This window comes from Tyto alba, unplaced genomic scaffold, assembly GCF_018691265.1.
Source record: "Tyto alba isolate M040663 unplaced genomic scaffold, T.alba_DEE_v4.0 Super-Scaffold_13, whole genome shotgun sequence".
In the NCBI taxonomy this organism is placed as follows: Eukaryota; Metazoa; Chordata; class Aves; order Strigiformes; family Tytonidae; genus Tyto; species Tyto alba.
In genome coordinates, this window is record NW_024881275.1 from 3,598,409 (window position 1) to 3,617,006 (window position 18,598).

General features: G+C 36.7%; 1 protein-coding gene across 5 annotated transcripts in view; it reads right to left on the reverse strand.

Moving 5' to 3' along the window:
- Nucleotides 1-18,598, reverse strand: part of ADGRV1 (adhesion G protein-coupled receptor V1) — a 294,340-nt gene that overhangs the window by 250,319 nt on the left and 25,423 nt on the right. For all 5 annotated transcript variants that reach the window (XM_042787872.1, XM_042787871.1, XM_042787870.1 and 2 more), the window contains 8 exons: nucleotides 15,380-15,556; nucleotides 14,156-14,379; nucleotides 5,064-5,190; nucleotides 4,790-4,975; nucleotides 3,698-3,878; nucleotides 2,179-2,342; nucleotides 1,407-1,530; nucleotides 785-1,051 (listed from right to left, as the gene is read on the reverse strand). In XM_042787872.1, coding sequence (XP_042643806.1) covers nucleotides 785-1,051; nucleotides 1,407-1,530; nucleotides 2,179-2,342; nucleotides 3,698-3,878; nucleotides 4,790-4,975; nucleotides 5,064-5,190; nucleotides 14,156-14,379; nucleotides 15,380-15,556 — 1,450 coding nt within the window. The remainder of the gene's footprint in view (nucleotides 1-784; nucleotides 1,052-1,406; nucleotides 1,531-2,178; nucleotides 2,343-3,697; nucleotides 3,879-4,789; nucleotides 4,976-5,063; nucleotides 5,191-14,155; nucleotides 14,380-15,379; nucleotides 15,557-18,598) is intronic.

Below are 18,598 nucleotides of genomic sequence, written 5' to 3' on the forward strand. Positions count from 1 at the left end.
AGAGCCCAGGAAAATTTACCTATTTCTTACATTTAACTTATATTTTCTTGTCAATATTACACAGCAGTGATGGTTTATTCCAGAAGACTCTATTTCAAAAACAGGAATGTGCTGAATAATTTTGTATCATTTTCTGCTCAATGATAACATTCAAAAAATGAAACAAAACAAAACAATATTATTTCTAAGATAATAAATCCATTATTTACTGGTGGTACACTGGGTAATTTCTAACGTGCATTTTTCTGTCAATTAAGCCTTGTAAAACTATAAAGTCAAAGTCAAAAAAACGTATGCATACATTGCATTACTACAGAAATAATACAGAAACCAATTTACATGATTTTCCTCTAAAAGGCAGTTCTGTTTGTTTTTACAGAAATCAGGCAGTTATGTAGCATACACTGGAGCATGACAAGAAAAACTGAAAGAATCCCTCTTTCCCTATGACTGCTGCAGTGCTAACATTCTTTAGCTTTGTGTTTCTGTAGTCAAAACCCCATATAATTTGGAGCATTTACATTTGAAAAGAGACTTACACTCCAGTTGTTTTTGCAGGAAAGGTTTCAGCTGTATCATTTGACTTTTGTTCTCAATTAAACAATTCCAGATTAAAATCTAAACACACCATGTACAGTAATTGTATAGAAATGTTGAAGCAAACCTTATTCATATAATACTTGGCATGTATATATTGCTCTATGAAAAGGCCAGGCTGGTTTAAAATGACAGCAGGAAAAAAAAAAAAAAAGTTACTAAACATACATCAAATCATGACTTTTACCTGTAGAATTCAAAAGGAAGATATAAAATTTTTCATCAGTTTCAGGGATATCATCATCGTTAATATACACAGATAAATTCTGCTCTCTTTCTCCAACATCGAAGAAAATAAAACTGTTGTCTCCACTGGGAACAAAGTCTCCCTCTTCAGCTGTTGCATCTCCATTCACAGTAATATATTGGACAGCAACAGCAACATCAGTAGATCCATTCCTTAGGACTGTAAAGTTGGCAACACTTCCTTCTTTAACGCTCACTGTCAGAGGTTCTGAAAATACAGAAGCAACAAATCCACCTGAGTCCAAGCCTGAGCTTCTTGCATGTGGCCTGTTTTCCTAACCCTCCCCAAGAGGATCCTTCTCCTCAGTGAAACGGAAGGCGTATGTCTTAAAGGCATGGAAATACTTGTGGGTACAAGAGAATATTGTTGTACTTAGTCACCTAACCAATCCCAGAATAAACAAAGTGAATAATGAAATAAAATAAGGAAGGTTCTGAAGGAAACAAATACAAACTCAACACAACAAAAGCATGAACGTTTCACACTAGCTCCATGTGGCCTGTCAATAAAATCTGTCTGGGGTAGTATATGTATTCTACATTTCAAAACAATAGTATCTAACCTGCAAAATAAATGGGATCATCATTCCTTGTAATTTTTAAAATTGCATTAGTTATATTGCCCAGCCTGGCTCCGCCAGTAACATTGAATAAGCTGATGATGAACACTTCCATCTCTTCAGGTATCTGAAAGAGAAAGTATTATGAAATTAATTTATTGCATACAAAAAAATGAAGAAATTAAAATGAACAACTGTGAGGGTTAACAAACCAGAGATTTCTGAGTGTTGTTTTTCATTTATTGATCCTTACTAGGTCTGTCAAGAGGGATGGCAAACAACAGTTGATAAAGTTACACAGAAAGCATCAGTCTAAAATCTTTGTAAATAAGTCCCCTCATCTTTAATGTGTACAGATGACCCAAAAGTTATTTTGTAGCTTCCTGCTTCTGATACATGTAATTTAGTTTTACAGCTTTATTTATTATTAATTATTGTCATTCTTTCTTGCATTACTTCAAATATATTAGCATAAAAAATAAAAATTAGAATTCCTGCTATCAAAACAAGGCTTTTATTCAAATTAATTTTTTAATAATTTAATCACATTCAAATACTCCCATCTTCTAACTTCTTTGTATAGGTATGCACAGCTTCTCAAATTATTTTATGTTTTGCCGAAGTAATCTCAGTTTTACCCAAGTATTTTGGGTTTTCCTACAAATAATTATCAGGCTCTTAAAAAACAGACATTCCTTCTTTCTCCTTACATTGTAGTTTTAGCACTTACTCTTTGTGCCATATACTCACACAAAAACACTGTAAAAATGTTTACCTCATCTGGCAGTGAGTAAATGGTGATATTTTTCGAAAACTCCAGATTATCAAAGAAAATAGTCCCTTGTTCTGGATAGATGTCATTGGTACTTGCTGGGTCAACAATCCAAGACACACTAACATTGCCATAGTGTCCTTGGTTTCTTATAACTCTGTAAGAAGCTGAAAAAAGCAAATATATGCAGTCAGTGTGCATCTTCAGAACAACACAAATCAAAAAGGTCAGTGAAGCTGAAACAAAGGAAAAGGAAAGCAAATAATAAACAAATTGACTTCTTACAAAACTAGTATGTGAGAGCACTACACATATGGACACACAAAGGTAGTCCACTAAAGCAGTCCAAACTTGCTCAAATTTGTTATTTTTTGCCTGTAAGTGTACTTTATAATTGAATAGAGATAGATAAAGTCACCCACATGAAGATTTAGCTATATTCTTCTCTCACACAGCACCCTATTCTTCATGCTCCTGTGCTGGGTTTGTGTGGTGGGGTTTTTGGTAGCAGGGGAGGGGGCTACAGCCATGGCCCCTGTGAGAAGCTTCTCAAAGCTCCCCTGGCTCCAAGTTAGTCCCAGCTCTGGCCAGGGTCAAGCCAGTTAGTGATGGTGACTGCACCTCTGTGATACCGTATTTAAGAAGGGGAACCTGGGAGGGGGTGGGGACTTGTGAGGATGACACCTATGCAAATACTGAGGTCAGTGGAAGGAAGGTGGAGGAAGCAGGGGAAGGTGCAGTGGTGCAGAGGACTCACCCTGGAGAAAGTTCCTGGAGCACTGTCTGCAGTGAGAGGGGAGCCCCAGGGAGCAGGGGAGGGATGGGCAGTGTTCACCCCACCTCCCGAGCAGGAAGGAGTGGGGAGCTGACTGTGATCCCCATCCTCTGTCCCCTGCACCACTGGGGGAGGAGGGAGAGAGACTGGGAGCAAAACAGAGCCCCAGAAGAAGGGAGGGGTGGGAGGAGGTGTTTTTGGGATGTGGTGGTGCTTCTCACTGTCCCACCTTGTTAAGTGTTGGTTTTGCTAGTATTTGAATTAAAGTGTTCTTTTTTTCTTCCCCTAATGAGTCTGTCTTTTGCCTGTGATCATAACGAGTGAGTAATCTCTCCCTGCCCTTGTCTCAATTCCTGAGTCCTTTGCTTCATTTTCTCCTTCGCAGCACTGGGGGGGAAGAGATAAGAAAACAGCTGCATGGTGCTCAGTTGCCCTCTGGGCTGAAACCACAGCAGCTCCACAAGAAGAGCTACTACCTCCAGCTTGCACTTTGCACATACATCAATACTCCACCCCTCCTGTCTGGAATATTCTCTAGCCACTTTTTTACTGGATTGATCCCTCTGGCTTTCCAGGCTCATCCTCCTCCACTTCAGCCTCCACGGCTCATCATGCTGACACTGTACCACTATGGAAACTCCTGAGTGGAAATCTGAGTCAGACATTGTCCTAGAAAGGTGAAATGGGGAAAAGAAGCCCTGCAGGGGCAGACAACAGGTAAGGCAGTAACTAATAAAAAAGAATTACCAGCATAGATGTTTTCTCCTTTACTTTCCTTTATTGTTACTGATAGTTCATCGGGTAGAAACTGAATGACACCATGTGGATCATCATTCTTCAAAATGGTTATATTGACCCTTGTGGCATTCCCCAACTTGCCTGGCATTTCACTATGGCCACTGAGTACTACAGAATACGTCTCTTCCAGCTAGAAGAGGAAAATACAGTTAGAATAAAAACACATATTCAGTATTCATACCAAAAAAAAATGGGCAAACATCCACAGTCCCTAGCCAGGCAGAAGGAGACATAAATTTAAACAAAAGGAAATCACACACGCTTTCTACCTATACAGTGTTCATACACTGTCAACAGATCAAAGATACAATTAAAATTTCTACCTCTGATAGGAGAATTTTCTCAAAAAATCTAGCATTATTACAGGCAAGGACTTATTTTGTGTACTTAACTTAGAATCACATCAATTCATTAGTACAAATATATTTGTAATGCTTGCTGAATGGTACGTTTTCCATAAGATTTACTAAAGTTTCTGGATTTGTAACAGGGAAAGCAAAGATCTTAAAACCACTGACAGCAAACTAATTCAAAAGAATGTATGAGCTTGCTTTATTAATCTAATGGGACATTGTACTTCATATATTTCTTTGAAAGGCTCACAGATAATGCTTCAAGGAACATTAAAACATTAAAAAGTATCATGTCTATGTATCTACATGGCAAATATTAACCTAGACTTGGGACCACTGTGTGAAACTAGCAGATGATTACTAGAAAATAAACAAAAAGGAAGTGTTTCTTGACACAGAGTTCAGTTAAACAATGGCACTCTATGCTACAGAGTGTCATGGATGATAAAAACTTACATGGTTTCAAAGTTTTACTGTTCCAATTAACACAAAAAAATTCCACTGAGGACTATTAAATCCAAAGACACCTTCTATTTATCCAGTCATCCCTGGTTTGAAGGCTGGGAAGATATTCTGGAGAAAAACCATTATACACTTGTTCTGCTCCCATATATTTGCCTGTATTTTAATAAATGACAAACTAATGTGCCTGTGAACACAATCTGAAGAGAGAAAATATCAATTTTACCTCTGGAATTCCATCCATCCTTGTCAGAAGAGTAAGTATGATCTCTCTTTCACCAGGCTTAAATTCCAGAATTCCTGTGCTTCCATAAAACTCATTATTGTCTCTTGGCTCTACAGTGTAGCGTAGAAACTGTCTGGTGAGACTTCCTCTACTGCGGACAATCTGCAGTTCAACAGACTCTCCCTCCTGTAAAAAAGAAAATTCACCTCTTTTCTAGCACTCTGCTCAAAGTAATTTGTCCATAACGATTAAGAAAAATTACTCAGATAGCTACCTTGATACTGTAGGGACCTCTGGAAGAGGGAGAAAATTCAAACACTCCTCCAGGATCATCATTTTCCAAAATAATAATTTCACGAGTAGTAAACCCATATTTCAGTATTTGATTTTCCACACTGACCCTGAGAAAAGAAGGAAAGAGGGTTTTTTGAGTGACAATTCTGTTTGACACAAAAATCCACACCTGTGGGAAGGGCATCAGAATACTGATGAATTTTAATAATAAATTATGAAAACAATTCCCTGCAAAGAATAAAATAATTTAAGAAAGACACATCAGTATTTTTCATCCATTTGAAAAAAAAAAAAAAAAAAAAAAAACAACAAAACAAAACAAAACAAAAAACTTTGCCTCTGAAGTAACTTTGTTTTCTTATTAGTTTTTACCGTTGGTGATTCTGGGTTTTTTCAGTCATACATGCACACACCACACAGGAAAAGAAACAGAATTGAGCAGTAAAAGGTTAGCATTACATTCAGTATTACTTTGTATTTGGGTCAAAATATAAAGAATAATTCAAAGTAACATAACCAAATAGAAATTACATTGACAACTACACATTTTTTCCCTCTTCTGCAAAATTTACTACAAATTGGACGACTTGCCCTTCAATATTGTGCATTTTATCTTCACCTGTGTGTTAGCTTGCTTTCTGTAAGATGTGGACACTACCTGTAGGATCCCAGTCTGGCTCTAGTAAGTGTTGGACCTATGCTCAGCAGCTCAGACTTATTCCCTTTCTCCTCCCTTATTCACAGACACGCTGCCTAAAAGCCTATTGTGAACAGTGCAGGCATGATCAAATACAGCTCCTCTTGGTGGAGAAGTTTTCTCCCTGGGCTACTGCTACACCATCTTGGTCTTACTCATGGACAGAAATGTGCCATATCTGACAAGACAAGGCAACCTTGCACATGTCTTGTATTGATTTCCTCAGATGCGGTAATTTTCAATTACATTGTTTTAAGTTCATTACATTAAAAATGCCAGAAAAACTACTACTACTACTACTACTACTACTACTACTACTACTACTACTACTACTACTACTACTACTATCAAGAATGCCCCTTCAGACTGATGGTTTGGATATGGCTTATTACATGGTGGTTTATGTATTTAGATTCCTGTGCATCTTCTGTGTTTCCTGAAGAAAATGTCAATGAACTCTTGGTCCAACTTATCGTAACTATTTTTATGGTTTCACTGTACTACAACCCAGACTTCATGAAACACTATTTCATGTAGAAGGAAATATGATCTATTATATCTAATATTTGAAATCAGTTCCAGAACTGTTTCCACAAGCACTCATAAATAACTGGAATGACCACACACAAAAAAATAAATAGCAATGTATCTTGGAGCAAAGTCTACAGGGAATATACAAGGTGAAAAACAGGAAATATCTATTTAAAAGGCTAACATGTCATGTTTACTGCGCATTAAAAAAATATGTCAGCAGACACAATAAATTGTGTTAACATAAACTAAATGTAGGTTATTCAAAATCAAGAAAACTGCTCAACTTTGACCACAGATAAACTCTCAATAATTCTAGTCAGTTCAGTCATTTAATTGGGACAAATTGTATTTCTGGAACTTTAAAACAACTAACCCATTATTGTATCAAATGGTCAAATATCAAACAGTGAGCCATGCATTCATAACCTTCATCATTCACAGATCCTAAATAAAGAAACACCTTTAAACCAGAACCCCATGCCATCAAATTAAACACCAAAGGGCAAGCATGCATTGTCTGAAGAGGTGCAGAAGACATGATTCCTGAGAGGAAAAGAAATCATAAAGACAGAATCTGTCCAAACCAGTCACTTGTAAAACAAAGCATTGATTCACTGAAGACAAACCACAGTTCACTGCACTTACCCAAAGTATACGACAAACCTTTCTGTCTCTACCCTGTCAACACAGAAAGAAAGGGGATGGGGAAGGAATTAAAGTGACACTTGCTAGGATATCAACTAATCTTAGAAAATAATAATAATATTTTTTAAAAAAAAAAAAAACAAAAAAACAAAGCTTTTTTTATTCTTTTCCAAATGCTCATAATGTTCATTTTATGGGACCCCTACTTGCCTGGCATTTTCCTGCTGACAAATGCTACAAAGTGAGCAGTTCCCACTTAGGAGAAATGACCTCATGACCAATGCAACATGTCAAGATCCATTCATGGTATACCCCACCAAGTCCTCCTCCAAGAGCTTGATTACTGCCAAACTCTGTGCCTGCTCACAACTGCACCAGCAGTCTACATTTATAAACAGCCCTTCATTTAAAAAGAAAAAAAAAAAAAATTCTATGTGCCTCCATGATATGTTATTTCATCAATCTGCCAAATAAATTAGCACAGTGGTAGCTGTAACTGGTACATATCAAAAACTATTTGGACACAAAATCACTTTAAACTTTATTTTTGACAATATTTCAGTTAAAAAGATTACCAAATTGAAGTACCAATATAAAAATATAACGAACAAAAATAAGAAAATAAAAGAGTATTTGCTAATCTCTTAATTGGTTCTGTTTCAGCCAAGCACTTATAATAAAACTACCATATCAAGTCGGATAAAAAGGCAGTATTATTCTGCAATGACAATCATGCATTTGGATTTCTTAATCTAAAATCAATATATATTAAATGTAAAACTTGTATCCCCTATCAAAATACCATAAACAGATTACCACAGCATTTACACAGTGAAATTCTGACTTCACTAACCTCAAAAAGAGCTTAGATTCAGGATTCAATAGATAAGACTTCATCCAAAAGTTAGAGAAAATAAAGCACATACATACACATACAGTCTTTCAAATAGGAGATCTGAGTTAATAGAAATATCTCATTGATTTCCAGTGAGGCTAGATTTTAAATACTATATATTGAGACATTCTCCCTTCCTTCAGAAACATATGCAAAAGTGCTCCAAAACCATCAAAGTATTAATACAATGAAAAGATCAAGGAGAAAATTCCAGAGTTGGTAATGTTAAAATTTAATTATATCACTAAGCTGTTTGTAATATAATTTAACACAAAGGATACAAATGAACCAGTATGAAGCTTAAGTAGTCAAGACATAATAATTCATCAGAAAGTGAAAGGGCATGCCAGAAATAAAATCTCTTTCAGCTTCATGAAGTCTCACTGCATGAGTCCAAACACAGCTCAGACAAAAAAGCCTGTTAAGAAGAACTGAGCAGTAGTGCTAGAATCTAATACTGTGTCGTAATGCACAACGGCAGCACTGCAGAAATTCAGAGGGTAGCAGAAATGAAACAGTCGCAAGGTATCATGAGGTATGCTTCTTGAGCATCTCCAGATGTTCTCTGAAAGGACTGAGAAGACTGGCAATAATTTATTAATTTTAAACAGTCACAGAATCTAGAGAACTTTCAGGTTGGAAAGCATTCAGTCAGAATCAGCCTATCCACTGCTAAAGAAACCACTGTTCGGTAGGCTTCTCCATCCAAGTCCTATTTTCAACACCAAGATCACTTATTTATTGACCGATCTGACCATGCTTTCTCGGCATGATTTGCCCGACTGATATCACTGCTCTGACGTAGTAAATGTTGGTTACTATTCAATAAAGGCATAAAATAGCCTGTGCAAAAAGAGAATAGGAACACCTAGGCTTAGGCCTCCAGCTCTGAGCTGCTGTTACATGAGCAGCGAATGGTGTACACAATAGGATCCCTCACGTCTACACTCTCAGGTACACACATAAATTCTCGTAACATCCCTGGACCAGGACCCGCCAAGGAACTTCCTGGCTTGATCTTGGGTTTGTGTCCTCATCGTGGACCTGCCTGGTCATCACTGGGCTGTGCCTGACCCTGGTCACCATCATCCGTCCTAAACCCAACGTGTGCTCCTGGATTGGCCATGCCGGATGCCCTGGACTCCGGGTTTCCCCCAGTTACCGGCTCCAGTCTGCTCTCCTGGCTCACTGGGGGCGGTGGGATGGGCCCCTGCCCCACCAGCCACGTTATCAGGCTGGACTCCTGGCTCTAGGCCACCACACAGCCCGCAGGCCACCAGCTATCAGCTCTGCCACGTGCCCTGTCAACATCCAAGAACAACACGCTGTTCAGGAACAGTCTTTTTGTCGTAGAGACGTCCGAACTGCCGTGGAGTGCACAGGACCAGTTGAGTCCTGTCTCGTTTTTTGTGATATGTGAAAACATCTCTTTAGGCGTTCCTATAACAGCAGTGTAGAAATGGAACAAAAATGGCTATTCAGACCTTCTAAAACTCATGTTTTGGCCTGGCAAGGGCATTCAGAAGTAACAAGAAAAGTTAAAACAGCTCCTTGTACACAGTTGCTTAACCATACCAAGAAGCTCCAGCTACTAGAGAGAGCACTTGTCCAGGAGTGAAGAGATCTCTCCCACTGGGAAATCCACTTGTTTTTCTTTCTCCTCAGCTTAACTTTTTCTGTAAAATGGCTATGTGTGGACATGGAGTTTCATTTTATCACAGAGAATAAGCACTGGCAATGTTTATGGTGCTAGTGTAAAAAACACAGTCTCTAATTGCATAACTGTGTTTCCTGTGGTAAAAAAAGCTGCAAAAAAAACCACTTCCCATATGACAAATCTCACATGAAATGACTTGTCAATACTTTAAAAAATCATTATTTAGTAATTTACTTTAAAAAAAACCCTTAATTTAGCAAGAATTACAGGTTTATTAGGGCAACAGAAGCTTCCAAATGTTTTCTTGTACTTTTTTAAACACAAAGTGCTACAAAATAGCAGAAAGAAGATTTTTGACTGAGTTTAAAGTAGCATGGCAGGTTCAATGTTATTATGAACTAAATACCACTGCAAATAAAATAATAGTAAGAGATGCAATGAGGTTGAATTTGATAGCTTTGGATGAAGAATTAGAAATCTGCAGAAAGTGAGTGTCCTGAAAGGCACCTGAGAAACTTAATTGCAACTGTGAACCAGTATTGTTACTGTTAAAAACACACTTCCCTAAAAAACTTCCTTTTCTATCAGGAGTTATCTCAAAAAAGGTGTGTTCAGATTGCCTGTGGAATGTTACTCAATTTGCTTCCTAGATTCTTAGTCAGTGCTCACCCCTTCTTCAATTTTTTCAGGATTATCTACTGACTTAATTAGTGGCAGGACCTAGCTTTAAAAAACAGTGTTAAAGTAGGATTTGCCACATTATAAATTCCACCGTGCTTCTCATCAGAGAGAGCGCCTTCCCCCCAGGTTTAATCCATTAATCATTTGGGTTTGGAGGCTATTTTAATTTCTGTTACTCATAGCAGGAGCTATAGGGTGGTATTATTTTGAAAGGTAATAAAAGCTAGCAGCAGGTGTCCAGCAACGCTAACTGAAACATTCTACTACTATTTCCAAATAACTTTTCCCACATGAAAACAAAGCCTGACCAAACCCTTGAAGAAAATGCCAACATTTTACACTGAAAGATTTAATTCATATAGCATGATATGTATTACTTAATAGAAAAATTACTGAAGTAAGAAAGATAAATACAGTTTTGAAACAGATGCTGACCACAGGAAATCATCAAGTTAGGAGAAAATCCCAATGCCATTAAACAGGATATTAGTGTTTCTGTGCATGGTAGTGCAGACAGCAACCCACAACATATAAATATGAGCCCTGAACTAAGGACCATAGACAGTATGCAGTGCTTTAAATGGGCCTCCCATGATTTTTTAATTTTTTGTGAGGAAGTAATCTCTTAAACACAAAAATGTTAAAAAACTACCAGACAGTTCACAATGAAATAGTCAAACCTATGTTTTGCGTTTGCAATTTTTTAAAAAAAATCTATTTTCTAAATTTACTCAAGACAGACTTTCAGACTGTGGAAATTTGCATTGCATCACAGAGATCACTAGAACTATAAGAATCGCCATGCTACATTGCTTCAGTTTTGCTTTATTGTATATAGTAAATGAGATTTAGGTCGTTAACATACATACATGAATCTGTTCTGGCATCCTAAATTATATGAGGCATGACTCAAAAAAAATTTGAGCATATTTAAACAGTCATCTGTTCATGGATTATCGCTTTCACAAATGAAAATCAATTTATCAGTATGTTGCTGTTTCCAGATCCCAAAGTCCACAGGTTCTCACTCTCAGCACCTTCCATTTAAGATTGCAAACACAACCCACGTGCCCTGCAGCTCCTGGCCCTTCACTTACACCAACTGCCAAATCGATAGCTGTGTATCTGCAACTTACTGAGGGGATGACAACTGTCAGTAGGAGAATAGGCTGTGCAGAAGGAAAAAGCAGCAATCAGATTTTTTAAAACTGATTTCTATTTGTGCTTACCAGGTAAAATGAACAGCCCTAGTATGTACGTATGCTTTCACAAAGCATACACACAACTTCCATGGCCTGTTCCACCTATATTCATCAAGAAGACCAAGGCCTTTTCTTTCTCAAAGAGATTTCACTACAGACATCTGGATTTATTTATGTTTGGTCTGAATTCAGGCCTATTCAGATATGGGCAGGCATTCAACCTGAAGCTGCTCCTAAAAAAAGAAAATATGAAGAAGCTTCAGCAGATACAGGATTGTCTTGTTTCTTTGTTACTCATCTGTCTTCTTCGGAGGCATATTCTTCATTATATATATTTGCCTCCACTTTGTAGACAGAATTCAGAGTTATTTTTAATATCTATGGCCTATGGACAAAGGCCATAGAGCAAGGAAGGAAAATACTATTTTTAATGATTTGGAAAGTTCCTTTTATAGTTATGGACATAATCAAAGCATGTTTAAAATGTAAACTGCCTTAACAACACCACTGAGTTGTAAATAATATATCCTTGTTAGAACTAATTATTTTTATTGTTTTATTCATGCTATTACTAATTGAAATAAATAGAATGGTTATGAACGTATTTCTATGTCTATAGTTTCATTAAAGTTCTTACATGCTCTATTTTCCTACTGACTTATGCTACAATTTATAGAACAGTACAAGCACATCCACAGCACAGTGCATCTTTGTTTTCATGCTAATTCACTACTGCTGTGAGGTGCTGGCTGCCAGCCTTGGAAACCGAAATCTTCTGTTCATTCAGAAAATACAAACTATGCAGAAAGAAATACCACAAGCTTACACACATAACCCTGACAGTATTCCTCCAACCCTGATTTGAAGAGTCATCTCCAGTACTGAAAGGGTGATCATTGCAGTCATTTCACTCTTGGCTTCTACTAATGTTAAAGTTGCCCAATTTCACTCACAGCCTTGAGAGACACTATCCAGGTCTAGAGAAAAGTGCAGATTTTATCTCCTCCTTGGTTACTTCTTTTTCCAGGCCAGACCACCTGTTTCTTACTTCACTCTCCGGCCTTGCCAAGTGTGGGAAAAGCTGCTTACTGCTGTCACACTTTTTACCAGCCACTTCATGATCAGCAGAACCCGCTACTCTCAACACACATAGTAAAAGCAGAACAGTGGTTACATTTGTTCAGCTGCCAGTTCAATCCTTATTACTGCTGTCATTTTCAAGGAACAGCCTAGGGTTACTACTCAGACTAAGTGGCAGAAAGCTGTAGTTCCACACAACTGCAGAGCTGTCAGAATTTAAAAAGTTAATCTTTTATGCTGTCCGCTTCCTCTACCTACTTATTTCCTACCCTTCCACTTCTATTTTCTGGCTACTTTACACAACTTCTTCACACCTTCAATCATAATTTCTAGTCTTAGTTCCATGCTCTGTGCCAGAGACTCTAACGAATTACTTGAGACAAACCAGTTTCATCCACAGCAAGAAAAGCAGAGAACTCCTTGCAATAGTTTCCATTTGTTTTTGTCTTGCACAGGACTGTTTTTCCAACATAGTGATTAGCCAAGGTAGAATGAAATAACTCATCCTGCACTAGATGCATGCACCAGCAAGCTTTTACAGAAGCAGGCCAACCCTGCAATGGAATAACATCTTTCCTGTCAGATAGAATGATGTTCAAAAAAACGGCTTTCCAAATCAGGATTAGCAACTGCTCGAGGAGCTGGTTGCTGGTTTGCTATTATGTCATCACCATGGTTATCCGGTGGTGAAGTTCCCAAGACCTAGTTTGCGCTTCCTATATAGGACAAGAATACTTCTGCATAAGGTTAGGACTGTGTAAGTAGATGTTCAATGTGGATGTTGCAGCTGGCAGACCCCTATTGGTATGTTTCCATAAAAAGTGGAAAGAAGTACCTTACACTTGCAGGAGGTAGTAGAAGAAGTGGTGTTATTTCTAAACTATATATCCAAGTAATTGTTGGAAGCAGGACCAAAGACATAGCCAAGATTCTCCTGTTACTAAATCAGAGGGAATACACTCCTACATATGAATTAATTTAAGTATTCAGAGTAGTGTTCACATGCAGATAATATCTCCCAAGGTCCCTTACAGCATTAATTATCCTTTAATCCTGATCTTGTGCAGAATGGAGACTACAACACTGTGCTTCATAAACACCATTTCTGTCTTGGTAGCTGAAGCACGTGGTAATGGTCATATGGGGCTATTTTGGAAGCCAGAAGTTGTGGTGGAAGTGTCTAATTATCAAGAGCAAGAAAGGCTGAACACAAAGCTGATCTAATTCTGCAATGACACCCTAGCTATAAACCTTCCTGTGGCAGAAACAGAGTTATATACTGCTTTCTACTCTTCACTAAGTACTTCTTCACTATTCACTATCTACTATTTACTATTCACTTTCTACTATTCACTAAATACTACTTTTCTGAAAAGATATGTGTTATAACCAACAGCTATAACTGAAGATCAAAGCTGAAACAACTTTCTAAATACCATACATTGTTTCCATAAAAATGTAAACAAAATTAAGTTGTTAGTTAATAAATACAACACAGTTTCTTACGTTCATGTCCAGTAAAAGAAGAATCCATACACAGTCTGAATCAAGGGTCTAATATTCCTTCAGGCACTTACCAATGCAATGCAGGCAATACCTCCTAATTAATACTGTTCTGATTTGTTATATGCAAATTGAGTATTACAACTGATACATATAAATAGAGATTAGGGTACAATACCTGTCCAAAGTTAATAAGACAGTTTCATTCATTTCAGGTATATCATCAGCTTTAATAGTAATGTTGATTGTAGTATCACTTTGTCCAGATAAGAAAACAACGGAGCCATTAAAAGGACCTATATCATCATGGGTTACTGCCTTTTGATTGGGACCAGAGGGTTTCAAACTCCAAAACACAGTTGCTTCACCATCAGTCCCATCTCGATGCAATGCAATGGAAACCTATGAAACACGAGTCTGTTGTGACTTGGAAAAACTAGATGTAAAATCAATTACCACTTTACAAATTACTGTTTGACAATAAGCCTCAAAATGTTTAGCTTATTTTTTGACTCATACCTGCGTATAAGATAGGAAAACAAAGATGGTATATCAACAAAAACATATACTGAATCTTATCCTTTTAACCATTTATCAGTTACGCATCTAGACAGCAGAGATAACAGGTTATTAATATCACAAAACACTAAGAGACCATAACCATAAAAAGCCTTGTATGACCGATTTAATCAGTGCCAACCTCATCAAGGCACAATTTAGTTTTTAAATGCAACTACCATAACTTTATTCTGGTTGGAAATTGGCAGTTTTAATCTGAGAATGGGCAATACAAGATTTGTGGGAAGATTTCAGTGAAGACAACTGGGAAAAAAAGGTAAAATATATGAAAAAACATTTTAAAAAATGTTTCTCCAGCTGGGACTAAAGCACTCATATGGATGGCAATGCTTTTGAAAATGCTTCTTTTGGTTCTCAGAGACCTAAAAAGCATAATTGTTGGAAAGCCACACCCAGCAAGCCAAATTATATGTGCACATGCAAGTCAACTATAAGATGCATAGACACTTCCCTGAAATTTAGAAGTGATATCAGTCCTAATTCACATTACTACCTTTGCAGTTGGTGAGAGAAATTAAAAATGCCTGCAGCATCTTTTGTTCCATATGAGCATCAAGACAGGTTTTAGATGCTTACAGAAAAAGCAAAGATCAACCTCCCTTCTTTGATAATGACTAAGACATTGTTTCAGACCTTACTTTACATGCACTTTTTTGCATTTTTCTTTTTTTTTTTTTAAGGAGGGGAGTATTTGGGATCAGGCAGAATTTAGAGGAAGGATTTTCCCCACATTAACTTTCAGATGTTACACTGACTATAGCAAACTTTGCTTTCTCCAAATAAATTTGCCATACTAAGGGACAACATAAAAATGTTTACTTACCACTGTAGCAGGGGAATCTTCTGGCTCAGAAATAATAATTGGAAGATTGCTAGTAAAGCCTATTTCTCCATTTGCGATATCTGGAGTAATCCTCAGAGAAATATTTCGAATCTCGCCTAATCTAGGACTCACAGGTGGGACTAGGGTAATTCTATTCACCAGCTCAACTTTATCCAGCTATAGGAAAAAGTAAGAAAAAATCGAGAATTAAGAAGCATTAATACCAAGTCAGAACAATTCTGTCATTTCAGAATGCGTTCCATATGCAGGGAGCAAAACATCTCCAGAACAAATTTCTCTTACTGGCAACGTTCCTGTTACAAAAATGTGTAACTGGATGTGTCAAAGAAATGAAGTGGGTATCACTGAGCTTTGTCAGCAGAATGGAATACCTCTCAGAGAAATCATGTTTGTGTACACAACTGAATGTATGTAGAGGGAGAATGAATTTCCTAGACTTATTACTAGGCCTATGAATAGAAGTATTGATCTGACAGATGGCCAAGCTATCGCCCTAACTTCATTTTTTTGTACCATGCATTGATAAAAATCTGCTGAAGTCACTGGAACCTTAATAATTTACAGCCTCTGGTGAAGTCAAAGAATGATCCAATCTTCTTTCCTCTCTCATTCAACCTTAAGAACTTCTCTATTTATAATAACTAATATATTACAATTGCATTCAGAATTGAAAATCAGTACAGTATTTCAGAATTGTAGTCTCCTCTTGTGTTAATATATTTCTGATAGTTTATTCATACTAAGAAGAAATAGAAAAATGCTTGCCCTTTCTTTGAATGGGACATATCACTCACTAACCCAGTAGCAGTACTGACATAGTAAGGAAAGCAGGACTTGCCTGTTTAAGTATTTCTTTCAAATAATTTATACCATGTGATTCTGTCTACATGAAACATTATAATAAATGTTTCTATAACTGTTCTGCATATTACTTCTGCAAACATTTCGCTGGTGCATGAACCACCAATGACAACCACCTTTAAACTACCACAATTATTTTGCTTGGAGTTATCAGATGTTACCATATAGTAAAGTTTTACTGGAGGAGGGGAAAGTGGCCTTATTTAAATACATATAGTGATCATGAATCACCATTTCAACTGATGAGTTATAAAGCCCTTCAACTCTTAAAACCAATCTATATAAAACACATGGGCTGTATTATACTTTGTTCTACCATTGCTTGAGTAACACACAAAAATATTCATGCACATTTCATTCAATGATAGATGGAACTGTTTTATAAAGACTGTATTCAGTAATTGATTAGCAACCATACCAGCTAGTTATTGAGAGTCTGAGGAACAGATGGTCGGACTGCTTGTTTCACTTGTTTTCTAAGCTTTCTTTTAGAATAGGGCCTGATCCTGTAATTGACAGTATGAAGGTGGACCACACCGTCATTGTTAGCTCAGTAAAGTTTCTGAAATATTCCACAGCTGGAACAATACAGCAAGTGCTTCTGATCCTGGATAGTAATTTTGAGATTAAAGTATTATTGAAGAACCAAGAAATTTTTTTTTCCAGTCCAGTGTTTCCTTTTAAAGCAAGTCAGCTCATGAGCAAAAAAGAATGCATTGTGAATTGAATAATAATGAGGAGTAGTTTATTAAATTAGTTAATCTTCCTGTCCATACCAAAAACTGCACCTCAGACGACAGTAGGTTATCTAATTGAAGATTAACTGAAGAATGTTAATCTCACTTTTCCAGTTCCTCTTTCCATTCCCTAGTTGTGTTTAAGCTTCATTTCCTCCTCCACTCCTCCTCCCCTGTTTCCTGGGTTGATCCTCTATTGTGCCTAGTACAAACTCTGTAATCTTCTCATTCTAAACATGTTGGCTGACATTATCATTTATTCACAATGTAGAAGAATTGTCATAGTGATAAATGGGGGTATTTTTCTTCCTTCTCTAAATGAATTATTTGTGCTGGAAAGCCCCTCTGATTTTGTTTATTCAGACAAAAAGATTTTTATGGTTCATGAAGAAAGTACAGAACATTCACCCCCTGCCTCCCTGGAATCCAGAGTTTGAAAAGCTGGGAAAAGTGCCTGCATTCTGAAATACGTATCATATGTGTGTCTTGCCCATAGTCCACACTGCAATGTTGTTTATAATGTATCATTTAAAAGGGGCTTGGAACTAGATATCTCATTTTTTCTGTAGATCTTTCAGATCTCATACAGTTGTAAAACATACTAACCTATTCCAGTGCTCCAACACAACTCCCTATCTAACTGCTAATGGAAAAAAACTGCATACTTGTAAAACAATAAAATAATTCTGGCAATAAATTTTTCTCTTGTTTTTTTTTTTGTTTGTTTGTTTGTTTGTTTTTTGTTTTTTTGTTTTGTTTTGTTTTTGTTTTTGTTTTGTTTTGTTTTTATTTTTTTAAGAAAATCTGGGTCAAAGGAGGTAGAGGGAAGAAATATTTTCAAGGTCTCAGAAGTAAGCGAAACATCTTTGGTAGACCATAAATTAAAGAAACAACCTGGCAAATTTTAAATTGATGGATTTAACATCAACACCTTCACTTGAAAACTCTAAGGACATCTGACTAAAAATGAAAATATTAAAAGGAACTAAGACATGCCTCTGTGATTTGTGCTTTGGATGTGCAAAGTCATTGTTTTGTCTGTGTATCAAGACTGCTACCCGGACTCAACATCCCAGATGACCAGTGGCAATAGATAATCATAGGAAGTAGAGATTATGGGGTAGTCTTAACTGCAGATAAGAAAGTAAGTATAGCAAATACTGATTATAATGCCCAAGATCTTCTATACCAGTATATCTGAACAATAACTTGCAAAAATGTAAGCAAATTTGGTTTTCTCCAATGAAAAATGAAAACTTACATTGGAAAGTGAAAATTCTTTCTTTAAATATTTTTGCTGAAAATCCAGTTCTCTGTCAAAAATGTAGTTTTAGTGATTATTTCCAGCCAATTTTAATTGGCAATGACAGAAATTCCCTTCTTACAAATTCAGACAGAAAAAAAGAAAAAACCCAAAAGAGCACACACAGGGAAAACTGGAAAAAATACTTCTGAAGTTCTCAGAATTATACATAAATTAAATATATATTTGACTATTTTTGATTTTTATTTACTTGCTTGTAATTGCTAAAATTTGTCATGCTACTGTAATTTAGTTTTAAGAACCTTAATTTGGTTAAATAGAAAGCCAAGAGGTACG